The 18,615-nt window shown below is 36.4% G+C and overlaps 1 protein-coding gene across 3 annotated transcripts in view; it reads right to left on the bottom strand.

The window, feature by feature from the left end:
* The window catches only part of THSD7A (thrombospondin type 1 domain containing 7A), a 434,325-nt gene that overhangs the window by 83,790 nt on the left and 331,920 nt on the right, over positions 1-18,615 (bottom strand). For all 3 annotated transcript variants that reach the window (XM_053218410.1, XM_053218412.1, XM_053218411.1), the window contains 3 exons: positions 14,444-14,678; positions 9,654-9,769; positions 846-978 (listed from right to left, as the gene is read on the bottom strand). In XM_053218410.1, the coding sequence (XP_053074385.1) occupies positions 846-978; positions 9,654-9,769; positions 14,444-14,678 (484 nt within the window). The remainder of the gene's footprint in view (positions 1-845; positions 979-9,653; positions 9,770-14,443; positions 14,679-18,615) is intronic.

Raw genomic sequence — 18,615 nt, 5'->3', positions numbered from 1 at the left:
CATCAGATTGCAACGATATACCGCTTAAAGTTTCAATTAGGTGCCTTCTTTTCATAGTTATGGGGAAAATTTTCCCTAATAATTATCAACATGATGATAAACAGCTTGAATCACCTTAGTTTTCCTTGAGGTGGCCACAAATGAACAGAACAGACATCTTGTTAGCATCACTGAAATAAATATGTCATTTTGTAAGCCAGAATGCCAGCACATATGAGGAACAGGTGCTCTTTCGAGCCAGGGGAAGCATGCTTAGACTATTTATTCCTCTATCTGGAATGGAACTGCTTTTGTGTTTCATAATTATTAACCATTTTCTGAATTTCTTTAAAAATTTTTAAAAATGTTTATTATTTATATGTGAGAGAGGGAGAGAGAGACAGAGCACAAGTAGGGGAAGGGCAGAGAGAAAGGGAGACACAGAATCCGAAGCAGGCTCCCGGCTCTGAGCTGTCAGCACAGAGCCCCACGCGGGGCTTGAACTCACATGCTATGAGATCATGAGCTGAGCCAAAGTCGGACTCTCAACAGACTGAGCCACCCAGGTGCCCCCACTTTTCTGAATTTCTTATAGTTTATATCAACATAAGGAACTTCCCCAATTCCCCGGAGCTAGTGATACAGTTTGGAAACGTACACAAGTGTTTGTCTCCCTGGAGATAATTCCAGTGGTGGAGCAGCAACTTTAAAGAGGCAAGAGATGGCACGCACAGCCATACATCATACAGACTCCACTGAGCCTGGGGAACAGAGCTGGCTTCCTTCTCTCATCGTCGAACAGAAAATGGTCTTGTAGTGTGTGCTCAGTGCACAGCTTACAACGGTTTTGTTTAGAACTCTATTACCTGTAGCTCTGGCACACTTGAGGGGCCTCACAGGCTCTCTCTTCGTAGAGTGGGTCCGTGCAGTCCCTGCCTCCATTGGCTGGCAGCTGAATGATGACCCGGTGCCTAGCCTGCTTCTTGACTCCGGAGTCCCCTGGAAGGAAGCAGCTTTTTAACTGCTGTACTCTGCACTGACAAACAATATCCAAATAGCAGCCTGTGTGAAGACATTACATGGATTCCAGCTATATATGCTTTGGCATCTGTGAATGAGCGGCCTCATCCACTCTAATTATTTCCTAACTTCTCCAGACTCTTAAGCTGAACACCTGATCAATTTATATCCCCAAAATGTGAAGAAGAGAGAAAACAGTTGCATAGTCAACTAGCCTTCCTAATGTGCAGACACAAAGTAAATGCTCTTTTATATATTTCCTTCCCCTTGAGAAATATGACAGATCTAATTAATTTATTTTCCTCTACCTAAAGTTTATTTTTATGCCATTTCACATAGTCCTGATTACCACATGGGACTCATACAGTCCTGGTGAATCTTTCTTAGGAGACTATATTCAATGTTTTAATGTGAAATTTTATTTCTTTGTTATTCACTTAATTTGAAATGCATACCTCATAAATTATTCTAGTCATTTATTATTCATGTTAAACAGTCTAAGATCTTCAATTCAGGTCACATTCTAAACATCAGGACTGTAACTAGTGAAATGAAAGTGGTTTCTTAGAAGCAGAATTTTTACACAAGCATTCAAAATAGTAATTACTGTAAGTAAATAAATCCAAATTACATTTTAAAAAACCAATGGAAATAATTAAGATTTACCTTCAATGAAGATATCAGCTTGACAGTATTACTGATATAAAGATGTCCAAATATTTTTGTATTTGAAACAGATAAGGTATAAGACTTGTCAACTTTAATAAAAGATATTCCAATTTACAATATATACCCTTTAAGGATGGATGGCCACATGGCACAATTTTACTTAGAATTGTAAATTCTTAAGTAAATTGTAAATTACTTAAAAGAATTCCCTAAAGAATTATGTTAATAGAGTTCCCCGATGCATTTACATTTTTTGCAAGATCGTTAAATATTTCATATGCAGTTATAGGAACAGAAAAATTTAGAAAGGTTAGCAGTCCCTAACAATGGATGGTTAGTAAAAAAATTAAATGAGGGGCACCTGGTTGGTTAAGTGTCAGACTCTTGATTTTGGCTCAGGTCATGATCTCATGTTTCATGAGACTGAACCCCACGATGGGCTGACAGTATGGAGCCTGCTTGGGATTCTCTCTCTCCTCTCACTGCCCCTACCTGGCTCTCTCAGTGTCTCTCTCTCTTTCTCTCTCTCTCTCAAAGACAAACTTTAAAAAATCTTTCAAGACGTTAAATGAAACATTCTTAAAGTAACTGAGTCAGTAGAAAAATATGATGTGACAATCAGAACTTTCCTATAAGGGACATCTTTTCTCATGAAGCTGGGGTATCCCTGAACATGGGACTCTCAGCAGTGTGGACTGAAAATTTCCATATTAGATGGGAGGATGAATCAGATTAATGATTCCTAAATGTCTATGTAGAATAGTTTCTTTCAAAACATTAAAAAGGAAAACCAAAACAGATTTCTCAGCCAAAACCCAGAACTACTAAACCAGAATCTTTGTGAGCTGGGTTTGGGGATCTGATTTTTACAAAGCTTTCCAGGGAATTATGATGAAGAGCCAGGTTTGAGATCTACTAGAATAGATGACCCTGTATGTCACATACCAATTTAAGATTCTAGGGTTCACATGTGCCTTTTTAGGATTATTCCCATTGTGGGGGGAAACCTGTACTATGAATAATCAGAATACTACAGGTAATAAAGCAGGGAATTAGGGGCTGGAGGTAGTGGGTAGTAGAGAACTGAAGTATTTGAAAAAATTGTCATAGACTTTTTAACATAATAATAGCAGTTTGAGTGTCAGTTGCAACTTTTACATATTAAATATAATTTATCTAGGAAAGATCTAAGAAATGCCAATGGGACGGAGTTTTAATAAAATTGCTAATGCTGCCTCCATCCATTATGTTGTCCAGTGGCCCCTATTTTAAGGTCCAGGTAATAAATTCTTCTAATAATACAGAGCTAGGAAAAATTTTGTTTCCTTTGACAATCTATTAAGAATCTTACATGCTTCAACTTTTTGCTTTGTTCACCAGAATCTCAGGGCTACTTTTCTTCTCAATTGCAGGAGCTCACCTTAACTTTGACTTTATAGTACAATTTTTCTCTTCCTCTCCCCTCTCCAACTCCATTTACTACCTTCTTTTACACTTTCTATTATTTTTCTTTTTTTTTTTTTTTAGTGTTATGATCTGTCATATAAACTAAATAACCATTCTTATCATTTGTTTAGCATTGGGGGAAGAAGGGAGGTGTTTGTTGAACAAGGAAAAAAGGGAGAGAACACAGAGGAGCAGGTCTTCGTTTCCCAGGTGGTCAAGATTCTTAGAGTCAATAACTCACCAGCCCTTCCCTGCCTGCAGGTAGACAACAGACATGGAATTGAGACCCAGGGATCTGGAGCCTGGAGGAGATGACGAGTTCAGCATCACTGGCACTTTATACAGTAAAGCTCCTGGTCACTATTTGTCTAGATATCACAGGGGACATAGGCAGGGCTGTTCAGATTTGAGAAGCAGCAGTTACTGTTTCAATCCTACTTCATTTTTTGACTTGAAAGGAAATTTTTCACTCCAGGTACAACTCTGAAACATTCTACTGCCTTTTCATCACAACATCCACTGGCTTGTATTTGATATATAAGATCACGGTAACTCTTTCCACTTCCACAATTGATTCCACAATGGCAATCCGTTTATTCTTTAAAGAAGTTCAAATACCTTAACCTTGTGCAACCCACAGAACAGACTGTGAGCTGATGAAAGCAGAACATTCCAAAGCTGTAACACCTGCGGAGGAAGTTTAATGGGTTTACACAGGAAGTGTCATGACATCCATGTTTCTATCCACTGGGAGGTTCACTTCTTCTTAGATGTCAGTTAGGAGATTACTTGTATACTCAAAGAAACAGCACTGTGGAACTCAGCCAGGTTACAGAGTCCTCAGATCAGAATGCAGACAAAAGAAGAGCTACAGCACATGTTTAAAAGAAAAGTGGAAGGTTTCTCACTGATAACTTGAACCGACAAACTCGGAATTTTACAACCTTCATAGTTCCCTGCACATCTTTACACCCAATTTATTATATGTGGTTGACAGACATGTATTGTTTCCATTTATATTTTAATAAATATTTGCTGAATGAGCAAACACATTTATTTCACTTCTCGACTGGAGTATAAGTTAGTGTCCTCTATTTCTTTTCACCCACTTCCTCATAGTAGGACACACATGGGTATGAAGTCTGTGCACTGAGGATTAATAAAATATAAGGGATCGTTTTGTTTACTGGAAGTGATAAACATGGGGAAAACAAAGAAATATTCCTGTAGTGTTTATACTTGAAAATATATATCTAGGATAGGAATAGGAAAAAAAGATTATACCTTCAGAAAACAATTATGTGATAATGATGGTAATGAGGGACACAGACTCAAAGGGCATGCAATCTCTCATGTAGTTACGTCATTTTACAGATTTTAAGACAGTCAAGATACATTTCACCAGAGAAATTACTTGATGGGAGGACTTAAAGGGCAGGTAAAACTAAGATTTAAACTGGAAGTGAGATGGATGGCAGGCTGAGCAGCACAGTGCTAGGAAATTGAAAGGGAAAGGTTTCATGCAAGAAGCAAAATATAACAGTAGTTTTCACATCTTTGGGATAATTCTAGTGCTGTACTGCTTAAGGGCATCAAGATGGGATAGATACTTCTGCAATATCCCTTCTCTCTCTCAAGTCAATAAATGCAGTTAGAAACCAAGGATTTGAACAGTGAAATGTATTATTTCATCAAAAGTAATGATACTTTTAAGATTATAGTTGTCAACAATTTATATGCATAAATGTTTCCTATTTTTTTAGGAAAGTCCTTTGTAAAAATTTGTAAAAATCTGGGACAAGTTTACAAGGGCATGGGTTTGAGGATTAAAATTACTCTCTACTCAATACTGATCTTTATCAGCATTGATTTTTCAACACATATCTTGAGAGAGGGCTGAATAACATTTGAAATAATTCTTCTTGTTCTTCCTGTAATACTAGGCTTTTCTATTCTGTCTTTTGCAAGACTATAGTGTAATTTTACCTCTTTACAGTGATTTTTTAAAGGAGGAGCTCTCCATTTTCATAAGTTCAAAACTCTAATAAGATTTAGACTTTACCTGAAGAATTAAATTTAAAAGAACCACTCTATCTTGAATTAGTTTTCTATTGCTATGATGTATCCTTGGACACTGACCTTTGTTTACCATTATTTATTTATTAAAAAAATTTAATGTTTATTCATTTTGGGGGAGAGGGAGGGGCGGAGAGAGAGGGAAGGAGACACAGAATCCAAACAAAGCAGGATCCAGGCTCTGAGCTGTCACGGCTGGGCTTGAACTCACCAGCCCTGAGATCAGGACCTGAGCTGAAATCAGACACTTAACCAACTGAGCCACCCAGGCACCCCAACTCTGTTTACCAGTTTTAATTGTGTGCAGAAGTCGGTGTTACTTCAATGAAGCTGAGATTGTTCCCATTTCATACCAAATAATGAAAAAATAAACTAACCACATGTCATTGCTTTTTTTTATTGTCCTTAGAACAAAAGGCTACTTTTCTATAACACCATTGTATCATTATTATCAGTTGTTACAGCAGTCCACAGGCAAAAAAAAAAAAAAAAAAAAAAAGAAAAGAAAAGGCTTCTCCAGGAGCACAAAGCATCTTGGCAGTGTTGTCCAACAGCAACCCCTCTCCCACACCCTAGCCTTTATTTCCTCATTACACAATTAGAGCTATTCTTTTTAAGTCTGAGTGCCTAAGTTCAGGGTTTCTGTAAGTCTTTTGTTAGAGGAGATTCAATACAGAGCTTCCAAAGAGAACAAACAGGGCTGATCTCCTGCTCCTGCTGAGATGACCTATGCTCAACCAAACACAGCCCTGCCTCTCAGAGAGCCTCTTGCTCCTCACAGGACAGTAGATTTCTGAGCTGGCATTCGTGTACTCCTTGGCAATCACTACCCAGGAGCTCCAGGGGAGAAGAGCATCCCAGTGGCACCGTGCATTTTATTTACAGCAGCTACTAAACCCTTCAAGAGACCAGCCCAACTAAACTCATTATATGTCACCTGTCACTCACCACAGAAACTAGCATCCCTGCCAGCACCTGCTCCTGCCACCCCTGCATGCCTTCCATCATCAACTGAACCCACAGTACTCCCTATAACCCGATTTTCAGTTTCTCATTTTGTTCCATCCTCTCTCTAATCCTTCCACCTTGACACCCATAGAATACACGGTCTTTCATCTTCTATCTCTTGGAAATTTTCCTTCATAGTTTTTGCCACTGGAAGCTGATTCTAGTCATTTCCATCTTTCCTTCTCCGTTGATCTTTAAAAATCTCCAACTCTTCTGTCATCAACTTGACCATCAGCTATCCACCTGGTAGCAGCCAGCTACCAACATCTCACTAGTTAACAACTTTATAATGTTGTAATATTTTCTCTTCCTACTCCTGGCACCACTTGGGTGGCTTTGGTATTCACATGGTTATTCCATGCAAGGCACTGCGCTCTGAATCACTGTACCTCCTCACCTTCAGTGGCCTTTTCCTCCATTTCAAATCAAACACTAGCTCCTTCTGTTCATCCCTTGATGCTATTATTATTAGTACTTACGCACTCTCATCATTAAACATCTTACTTTCTGGACACTTTCTGGACACTCCTCCTAATCTTCCAGTTAAATGGCTTCAGGTCTCATCTTACTCAAATTCCTCAAACGCAATTGAGACTGCCAGTCCACTTTCCTTCTCACTCTTTCATTATCTACCATTCCCTTCATGACCTCACTTCCATCCCAAACCAACTTAGATTCTATACTCCACTATTACAAGAAATCCTCCCTTGAAAACATCCTTGACTCCCTGTTCCTCTCTTTTTTTCTTGTTCTCTCCTGGGAAAGCCCCAACTCTAATCAAAAGCAAATATTTTGTCACACTTTTTCTGCACTAACACGGCTGGAGAAACAATGCCAACTGTGTTGAGCAATCCCCTTTTAAAGACATAACTAAATGGGTGTTACGTGTTGCCTAGAATCAATTTAATGGAATATTTCATTTTTTCAACTTTATTTTCTTGAAATACTTTAGAGCATTTCAACTTTTATTTTAAAATACTTAATATAAGGAAATATTTCATATATGCAAAAGGCAAAGGTTTTTCCATCTTCAGATATTTCATTTAAAAATGTGAGATTTGTGTTAGGTTATTAATTATACGATTATAAATGTAACCAAAAATATTTTGGGATTATTATTAAATGGCTTTATTTCATACTAACATGAACTTTAAGTATAACAACATTAAGCATAGAATTTGAAAGTACATGAATTTCATGTAATAAATAAACTTTTTTATTGTAGGGATGAATAGCAAGTAATAAATTATTTAATGGTAAACAAATAATTACCAAAGAAATACTGACTGATAAGAAAGCACAATTCTGTTGCTGCTTATGACCAAACCAAATGATTTCATCTTATTTAGAGTTTAAGAAAATAAGAGAAGAAAATCCGGAAAAACTGTCAGTGACACTGGTTTACTACTAAGTTGAATACCATTAACATTATTTTAAAAACATTAATGCTTGGGGGTGCCTGGGTGGCTCAGTCAGTTAAGCGTCTGACTTCAGCTCAGGTCATGATCTCAGTTTTGTGAGTTTGAACCCCATGTCGGGCCCCACATCAGGCTCTGTGGTGACAACTCAGAGCCTGGAGCCTGCTTCACATTCTGTGTCTCACTTTCTCTGCCCCTCCACCGCTCACACTCTCTCAAAAATAAACAAACATTAAAAATTTTTTTAAAAACATTAATGCTTATAACTTTTTGCATCAAAAACTGTTTAGATGTCTTAAAAGACTTAAAATAAAAATTTTGTATTCTTTCTCACTTTATGGTTTAATTTTATTTGATATTTTCAAGGGTACCAAAAACTTTTTTAAAAGCATAAAATGGAACTTACGTTTTAACTGTATAAAATGACAATCACACTGTAAAAATAATCCATTATTAAATTTATAATCTCATATAATTTCTTACAATTTAAATAATTTTCAACAATTTACAGTAGTTGTTAATCTAGAAGTTGACTCAATCTCTTTAGTAAGAGTCAAGAAGCATAAATAAATAAAAGCATGAAAGAAATTTAAGAAAATCTATCTATTTGTTGGGAGAGTAAAATAAAACAATAGGAGACCGTTTCAGTGCCTGGGTGGCTCAGATGGTTGAGCATCTGACTTCAACTGAAGTCATGATCTCATATGAGTTTGAGCCCTGTGTCAGGTTCTATGCTGACAGCTCAGAGCCTGGTGACTGCTCTGAATTCAGTGCCTTTGTCTCTTTCTCTCTCTTTGCCCCTTCCCTGCTCATGTTCTGTCTCTCCCTTTCTCAAAAATAAACATTTGAAAAAAAGTTTTTTTTTAAATAGGAGACAGTGTCACTTGTGACACTGAGAGAAAATTTGCTCAAGTATTGCATAAGTCAACTGGAGGATAATGAAATCTTTCTCAGCAGCAACAAGAAAGGACCCCATCCTGGAGAGTAAAGAATGATCAAAGTGTCTGCCATGATACTGAAAGAGTCTCTGTAAGTAATAAAAGCAAAACCTAACTGAACTGGGAACAAATCCTCATCTTGTAAAAATGCCTCGTACTATGGTAAGTATTGGAAGAGGTACAATCTGGCCCTTTTTCTCTTTCCTTTATTCCCATCCTGGAAGGGGGGGAGGGTGTCACATAATTGAATCTGTATCAGTACTGATAAGATTTCCAACCCTCTTACTGACAAGAAATAGGTAGCCAGGGGCCCAGACCCACGATACAAAACAGATGAACATAGGGGAAGGGAAGCAAAAATAATATAAAAATAAGGGAGGGGGACAAAAAATAAGAGACTCTTAAACACAGAGAACAAACTAAAGGTTACTGGAGAGTTTTGGGTGGGGGTGGATGGCCAAATGGGCAAGGGACATTGAGGAAGACATTGGTTGGGAGGAGCAGTGGGTGTTATACATAGGAGATGAATCACTGGAATCTAGTCCTGAAATCATTATTGCACTATATGCTAAGTAACTTGGATGTTAAAATAAAGAAAGAAAGAAAGAAAGAAATATGGAGGGACACTACACATTTTTTGGAATTAATGTTAAAGGAAATCTTATTAATATGATAAAGCCTATAATTCTTTCATTTTGATGCAGATCATAGATGTGCAGTTTTGCTCTCTAAGACTTCTGATCGATTTCTTGGGTGTTCAGAAAAATTTTATATTTATCTAGCTGTGCTTGAGGGAGGAGTCAAGGTTAGGGTCTCCCTACTCCGCCGCCATCTTAACCCTCCTCTCAAAAGCATCTCTTATTGTGACTTACATCGAAGAGTCTTAAATCGGTTTTTGTTATAAAATTCATTTGTTTGATTCTTTAAAGTTGTATTATCTTCTAGAAGGAAACTAGAATTTTATGACATTCATGACAAACCAGGATTACATGGCCTCATATAAGAATTATAAATATTGCTCATCTAGAAGAACTTGGAGGTCCTGCCTGGTGAGTGGGTTTTCTAGGTAGGTAGACTTCACAACTCTAGCTCATCATACCTTCTTTACATGAGGAGGGGCACGATGTCCAGTCACTATATGGTGTCACAATACAGTCCTTCCTACAAGGAAGCAGACAGGGTCTCACTGTTTCAGGTCGAAGGCTTTCAGGACACCTAGAAAATGCAGAGGGAAATTACTAGGCCTCTTTAGTAACCCAGAAAACTACGTAATTTGATGTTTTTAAGTCTTTCATTGCTAAAATTGCTAAAGAGTCACTAATCTATATTATTTAAATTCCAGGAGCCAGTCTGCTTTTGATAAGAACTATATAACTAGATTATTTCTTCCAAACTAGACCTTAAAAAGTTCTCAAGGCAGGATATATAAATTTAATAATAGTAATCGTGCTATTAGAACAAAATATAATTTACCTTATCCCCTTATAATAATCTTTCTATTAAAAAATATTTTCTAACGTGCTCTATAAGAAATTTATGGGAATTCAAATTACCAATTTAAGAACTAATTCTACATCTTTGTATAGGTAAAGAAGCTTATTGCTGATTATGTTTCCAGGTTATTCTATGTTTTATTTTCACAAAATATGTGTAGCATAAATTTATAATGGAGTATATTCAATACATAGTGCATGCTCAAAAATGATACTATATTTACAGCTATATATTTCATAATAATAACAAAATAATAAAAGTGTACAGATCATTAGGATAGGCAGTTTTTTCCTTTAGTCCTGGTTTCATTTAGTATCTCTATTCTAAAGAATTATGGAATTTTAAATATTTTTATAAGTTACAATATGTTTTGGACCAAAAGAGTAAATATAAATAAATCAAAGATAGCCGATCAATTTAAAGAAAAATAAAACACCATTCTTGACAAATTATAGTAAAATTAATCTTCTTAAAAAATACAGTAAAAATATTTATTAGGGACATGAGAAAGATGATGATCCAATATACTAAAATGTCTTTTTTTTTTGAAATGTCTTACTTTATATAAGCTTTTGCACTTTTTATAAGATAACTTTAGGAAGGTGATGTAAGAGTTTTAAGTATACTTTTATGTATACTTAAATGATTTTTCAATTTCCCAATTCTTCTCTGTATCTTCAAGATCTGATTCTACTATTGGTGGTCAAATGTTGATCACTAGCATTAACACTAGAAGAAGAGGTAAATTAAGGACAACACAACATAATAGCATAAATCGTATGAATAAAAGTAACTTCCTGCTCTGATTCCTAAGAAGTTATCTTTTGATGTCATATAAATCTTTGACAAAGAAGCTAAGAGGCAGAGAAGAAATAAACTGAACAACTAGTATTACTGTTGCTGGAATAACTTGGCAAATCAGTGAAAAATGGGATTTAAAAATACTCCCTATGGGAGAAGCCAAATTTTCTGTAGGTCAGGATAAATTATCTTTTAACAAGTAAGTTAATCAGGATTTCAGAACTGAAGTATGAGTGAAAAAATACCAACATCATTAATCTCCTTCCCATAATTTCTTTATTGCACTTTGCTGACAGTTCACTTTTTATATCACTGTATTATAATAATTTATCTACATATCCCATCTCATACATAAATATTATGTTCTATTCAATTATACAGATATATGCTTTCCCCTTTCACTCTGTAACACTAGGGTTTATTTGGAAGTGGATTTAAAAATTATATATGACTCCACATTTAAAAAAAATAATCTCCTTGTTGAGGATAACCTTGAATTTTCATTTAAAAAAATGTCTATTTATTTATTTATTTTTGAGACAGAGAGACAGAGAGAGCATAAGCAAGGAGATGCAGAGAGAGAGGGAGACAGAGAATCCAGTACAGAGCCTGATGTGGGACTTGAACTTGTGAGTCATGAGATGATGACCTGAGCAAAATCAAGAGTTAGATGCTTAACTGACTGAGCCACCCAGAAGCCCCAACCTTGGATTTTCCTAATTGCTATGACTACTCAAAGTCATGGACAATAAAGAAGTTTAGATGGGAGTCATAGAAGTTAATGAATTGTTACAATTGAGATTATAAATCACTAGAATTTTAATTTAACCTGCGTTCTTAGGAAACAGTATATGGCAAAACCCCACCTATGATACTGTTAATTCTTTTGAAATTATGCAATTATTGATTAGTATTTTTGGGAGCACTCCTTTGCAATGAAGCAATTTTACAACTCTAATAGTAAGAGAACAGGGGCGTCTGGATGGCTCAGTCAGTTAAGCTGCTGACTCTTGATTTCAGCTCAGGTCATGATCTTGTGGTGTGGTTTGTGAGTTCTAGCCCCTCTTGGATCCTCTCTCTCCCTCTCTCTCTGCCCCTCCCCCACTTGCATGCATGCTCTCTCTCTCCCTCTCCCTCTCTCTCCTCAAAAATAAACATTAAAAAAAATAATGGGAGAGCATTACTCAGTTGTGAGCTCTTCAAATTTTAGCCCTTTTATAAATCAATGGAATTTACAGTGTTATCGTTGACAACCTCCAAAATTCTGTTTTAGTTTAGAAATATCCACAGCAAGATACTTGGCTAACTGTGGAGAACAAAATTACTAACAACAAAGCTGTTAAATGAACACACAAAGATAAATTATACAGCCTAGATTACATCCAATAAAATGAATTCAGACTTCCTTTGGTGAAGCAATTGGTTCAGAACCAATGCTTCTTTTCTCCTTTGTACTGTTTGTATTTAGTGTTTGTGGTTTAAATCAAGGAATTGATTTCCCCCCAAATCTTATTCAAGGTCAAATTAAACAGATGTGATAGGAGTTGAAGTTTGTTACTCTGAGGATAGATAAGATCAATAACATTGATTTTACCATTGCAGAGTAATCTGTTTTATTAAGAGGAGTTTAAAACAATGTTTTTATTTGCATTTTTGTTTCAAATGCCTTGCACTGAAAAGCATTCATTGAATTTAATCTAGCTTTTAGGGATAAAGGTAATAACATTTTCTTTCGAATTCACAGCATTTGCTTAATTTTTCAGAACTTTAATGGCAAAGTAAGTGCATTTAATTTAACAAATCTATACATGTATCCAGGTCATTGAATAAAGGCTGCAAGGGCAAAGCAAATTTTTAATGGATTATTGTGGTGGTTTGACATGGGCTACAGGATACCCTTCCTATTGAATGATTTAATGACATTAATCCATCAGGCTCTTTCACACGTAAGTTTATATGCATGTATATTAGTGCTTGGCAAAAACAGTTTGGAACTTGTATAAGTGAGGAAAATATCAACAGCAATGTTTGCAAAGTGATTAACAGTAGAACAGGAACAGAGTGAGCTTACTCATAGCAGATTGGCATGATAGCCCTCAATCCTGTGCCCAGTTGCTCAGGTTATAACCCTGGGCAGGGAATATTTCTACCTCCATACTTGTCCCAGAAAGACCTGGAATCCTCAGGATTTGGCGCTTCTGCCCCTACTGTTACTGCCAGATAATTTTAATATGCTGCACGTTAACTTTCTGGGTTAGATTCATCACAACTTTAGCGTTATTTCTATTAAAATATTGGTTTGGGGCTACCAATTAAGGATGCGGAACAGTTTCTCAATTTATTCAAGTCTTCCTGGCATATCTTTTCTAATATTTCAGAATATCAAATTACATAGTCAAATAAAGTATGGGGCAAAAATATCCTTAATGTCTGGAATCCTGGCCAGGTAAAAACAACTCCTAATAGGAATATTATTTATGCCCTGAAGTTTTTCATACATCAGGTACATTATTATCATTTCCTTAAAAAACACTAGGAAGGATCTCAAATTTTTAAGAGAAAATAATAATTTCTAAGATTTATTGAGTGCTCACATGACTATTTTTTGCATTAAATCCTTTCAATAAACATTGAAAACTAAGGCCAGAATCAGTTAAGTAGCATGCTGAAGGTGACACATCACAGTTATGCACCTGGACAAGTATTTGGAAATTATGGACATTTTAATACCAATGCAAAATTGACTGGTTTTACTTTGTGTGTTTCATATGGCTAAGAAGATATGAATTCTAAAAGATTTATGCTAAGTCTCAACAGATAAAAGTGTTTTTTTCCCCTTAAAGGGATACGTTTTTAGAACTGACTTATTAATTTTCTCAAATTGATTAGCTCAGTTATGCCATGACACGTTTCTTCATTTTACATTTTGCACAAGGTAGGTATACTATGTCAACTCTCTAGTTCTTTGTCCTCTCTCTCTAGCAAATTGCTTGCCTGGTTATTATACTACTTGTAACCACAGTGAGAAACGGATGGTTTTCTACTTATCATAACACTCATCCTATCCCAAGGCTCTCTCTTAGAAGTAAATGGCTTATTCATTTAACCATTAAAAGATGTAATAAGTTTGGCCTCAGTATTTTTGATATAGTATTTTCCAGGGGAAATGAAAGGCAGATCATAGAATGCTACAGCCCAATTAAACTAGATCGGCAGACTCCACAGCCTACGGGTACATGGGAGGTCATGGATCATCTGCACTGTTAGGACTTCATATACGGTCATTATCGATCAGCCAGGCCCAGAGCAAGCACTTCCCTCACTGCCTCACTAGCTTCATAAAAGGAGAAAGCGCTACTAGAAAAATGAAAGTAGATAGCACAGAGAAATACTTCTACGGAATTCATAGATCCCAGGCACAAGATTCCGGAGCCGTTAGAACTTTGTTAGTGGCTGACGTTCAAAACAAATCTTACTCTTGAGGACAGGTGTGACAAGCATTAAAATGCTCCATTTCATGAAGCAAGTGAAGCCTGACCCAATCCCCTGCATGGTTGACCACAGTATTTACTGCTGTCATTCTGAAGCCCTTACTTTTTTGGTCCCACTTGGCCCACATTGACCCGCACACAGATGACTTTTCTTGTCTGCATGCCCACGGAGCAAGAGGCCTCCCCATTCCAAGTTGTAGTTGTGTTGAAGGACGATACGGAAGTGTCCTCGATGCACTGGCCCCAGGGGCCAGTCTGCCAGTGGTACACAGTACAGGGATGCTCATTACAACTGCGTACCTCTTGCAGAGCACTGCTATTTGGACAGTGAACTCCACCTATAAAAATGAACAAAGAGGATTAGATATGGTGCTAACAGGAAACTTACTGTTCTCTCTCTTTTGGAATTAACGATAACAATGATACCCGCCATTTATTAGCACATAGCATGTGACCAGCATGCTGCTAGGAAGGCAAATGACATATTAATCTTACGTCATTTGGCATCCTCCAGGTTAAAATTTAAGCTATACAGTATACATGGTATTTGCCTGGGAGGGGGGAGGACTATGGAGCACCTTAAAGAGAGAGGCCATTGTTCTCCAGAGAAGCTGAAAATGAGGTACAAATGGACCCTATAGAATGCTGGCCCAGGGAAATGTGGGCACTGAGACTCTGTGCATGGTGAAAACCCAATGTGTTCTCAAATGTTATATTCCAAATTGAAAATCTTAAATATGTGTTTTGAAGTATTGCTTCTTTTAATACATTAGGCATTTGGGCAATTAGAAACAGGTTTTTTTGTGTGTGTTTTTGTGTCTTTTTTTTTTATCAGTTGATGCTGTCTGATCTTCTACAGCATTACTGGGAAAGCCATGTAGTAATGATAGTACCATATTTATTCAAATCTAAGATGTCACTGGCTGAGAGATATATTCCTCAAAGAAAGAGCAATGGCTACAAGTTAAACTATGATACATTGCTTTCTTTTCAATCCTATTTTTTACTGATGCTTATTGAAATCCATTTGTATGATTTATTTACATTTAAAAAAATATATCACTTGATTGCATACATTAAAAGGGAAGACATTCCTCAATCTCATTTTCAGAGTCCAAATCTCGAGTCACTTTTTAACTCACACGAATCAAAGTTTGTTCTCCTAAACAGAACCATCATCCTGTTTCAAAAGTGTTGATGATGTAGGATTTCTTTAAAAAGAGTACCCCCTGTTGTTTCCAGGTCTTTCTTCCCATCTCTAAGTTTTGATGCTGTTGCATTCTTAACTGCACCAGAAGTTGTCAACAAAAGATTTAAGCAAGCAACGAAGAATGGTTCTTTGCTGTTTTTATTTTTAGCAGACATACCATGGAATTGCTATTGTCACCAGGAATAACAACACAATTCACATGTACTAGCAATGACAACTATGTTATAACTTCTGTCTGGCTATAGTGGTTTTAAAACGCATCCATTGTAAGATGTAATAATTACAGAGATAATAAAAGGTAAAAGGGATACGTCTTTTAATCAATAGAATATGGTGTGAAGTTATCATTTTAGAACCATTTTTTATGTGCTAGCCTTGTTATAAGTACTCTGTATGTGGGACATTATTTTATACCCCAAACTGCCTGACAAGTTAAAAATTATAAGGCAAATGAACTAATGCAACTTAAATGATGTAACAGTAACAGTTAAGAATTTATGGAGCTCAGTGTCTTACCACTATGCTATTTATAATGCCAATTATAAAAATAAAAAGCTTTGTATCGTTAAAAGCAGAGTTGGGGAGCAATTTATTGCTTACTTTATTGACAGTTTAATCAATTTGAACTTATGTAGCCTCTGAATTTTATTTTATGGGCAGAAAATACCTGGTTGTTAAATAAGAAAAGGTGATTCAATAGCTAGTGATCCTAACAGGGAAGACAACTCCAAAATTTGAGATGTGGGTAAAAGTCATAAACAAAACCACACTCCGAGATGATCTTCAGTTATCACTTCACTTATAATTAAGGGCATCCCTCTAATTCAGCAGATAAATCGGTAGGCAGTTTATATGAGAATTTAACTGCAATTCAGAATCATTTATACAGTGGTGAACATGGGATCAACATCAGAATGAAGTAGCATTTCGTTAATGTCCCTGCTTCATGATGGTGAAAACATCTGTCACAGATCATAGCCTATCCTCCATCACACAGCTCAGTGACCCTGGCAGCCTCTGAAAAGAAGTTTAGGATTTGAATAGGAATGGATTCTAAAACATACTAATTGGATCCGGGAGAAGTAAATGAGCACTCTTATTACCCATTCCCTGAGGCTCTAGATTTATCCAATCTTCTCTCTCAGACAAACACATGCTAATTATAAACATTCATATGCACATTTTAGGCAACCATTTTAACCATACCTTAAATTTAATAGTGAAATTATTGATCTACAAAAAAAGTGTTTCTTTACTTACCTCATTTTTACTGTGAGTGTATGTATACTGTTTAAACTGTGATTCTAAAACTCCTCAGTTGTTTTTGACATTGGAATTGACTGGCTGGCTTTGGAACAAATGATAAGAAAAAAACTTCTACAACATCAGTGTAACGTGTTGAGGAACTGCAAGATGGTTGTTAAGTTTACAGACATAAAGGCTATTTATTTTCTTGCCCCAGTCCACATTAAAGCCACATCAGCAGCTTTGGACTGGTGTCAGGATACTCGCACAGATAAGTCCCAATGTGTTCTTAATTAGAATGACGATGCGGGAATTTTGAAAGCATGGCTTGGGGTAATCAGTCATTGCAGCATCCGTTCTGTTGTTTTGGGAATAATTTTACGGTAGAAAAATTGATAGATATAATATTGAATTTATTTATTATTTATGGGAAGATCTAATTCCAGACACGTGGGAATATTTCCATAGTACTGGGGAAATTATAAAATGTCACCCATGACAAAATTAGTGATAAATGGTATTCTTAAAAAAATCCTCTTATACATAAAAATATATGCTTCATACTAATGTGACTATTTAGGCTTTTTATCATTCTGGCAAGTGGACAGACTATATTACTCTGATGAAATTCTACTGTATAAAGAAATGTCCATGCTCATATAAAAACACCAACTACTATATGCGAAACGTCTCTAACAAATGAAAAAGTAACTTTTCCTCCCCACATCAAGTCCCTAAAAGCTGTGTAACATACATTTGAACAGAGCTATGGTGTTCCTGGGTTTCTGGCTCTGACACTGAAGTTCTTACAATTTAAATGGCTGAAAAGACTGAAAAGATAAAGGAACCGTGTTCGAAACATTAATACAAGTGTATTGAGTGTTATAGTAGGCAATGTTTATGTCCAGCGCTTCAAGAGATACCTAGCAGGGTTATAAATAGTTTTTGCTGCTCTCAAGGATCTTATAATGCAGTGGGGGAAAGTAGTAGGCATAGGCAAACACACAAATGGGTATAATTTTAGTCAGAATATAGTAATAATGTTAAAAGAGGTAGTATAATTGGGATTCAAAAGTATAGATTCCATTAGTTTTGGGGTGACTAAAAAATGCCTCAGGTAGAAGGCAATGAGATGAGTTTTGAAGGAGTGGGATTTTGACAAGCAGAGTTCTGGGAAGGGAGAGAAAAAAGGGAAAATTTTATTGAGGCAGAAGAAAAAATAAAAGGCAAGGCATACAGGCAGATATGATTTTGGGAATTTGCAATATTGATACCGTCCATTAGGGTGCAAAGTTCACACAGAGAAGGAACTGGCAGTCAGGATAAGGAAATGGACCGGGTTCCTGCTAAGTGGCTATTAGTGTACTATGAATTATAGCTTTAAAGTGCTCGTAGTTTTTACTGCTTATTGCAGCCCAAAACCCTTTGACAGCCGACCACCTCTAAGTGAAAAGCACATTGGCAGTAGCATGATTTCGGGGAACTGAAATGGAAGAATGTTAGCCAGAGAGAACCTCAGAAGATTCTGCTGTAGCACACCATCTCTACTCCTTTTCCCCTTTGTTTTTCCTTGCAGAAAAGAGATAGAAGACTTCCCACCATGGAGTCTGCATAAATCTTGTTTGGTGGTTATGGAGGGACAGACCGACACAGCACTCCTGTTTCAAAGTCTAGAATGGGAGGGTGAGGAAGCGACAGCACTTTTACCTAGAAGGCAGAATTATGTGTGGATATACCTAGATAATGGATCCTGAGTTCTTCAGATTTGTTCAGGAATAAAAACGCTCCCTGGCCCTTAGGATTAAAAGCTTTTAACTGTG

The sequence above is a fragment of the Acinonyx jubatus genome, chromosome A2 (assembly GCF_027475565.1).
Source record: "Acinonyx jubatus isolate Ajub_Pintada_27869175 chromosome A2, VMU_Ajub_asm_v1.0, whole genome shotgun sequence".
Taxonomy (NCBI): domain Eukaryota; kingdom Metazoa; phylum Chordata; class Mammalia; order Carnivora; family Felidae; genus Acinonyx; species Acinonyx jubatus.
The sequence above is the reverse complement of the archived record's forward strand: the minus strand, read 5'-3'. Positions and strand labels throughout refer to the sequence as shown.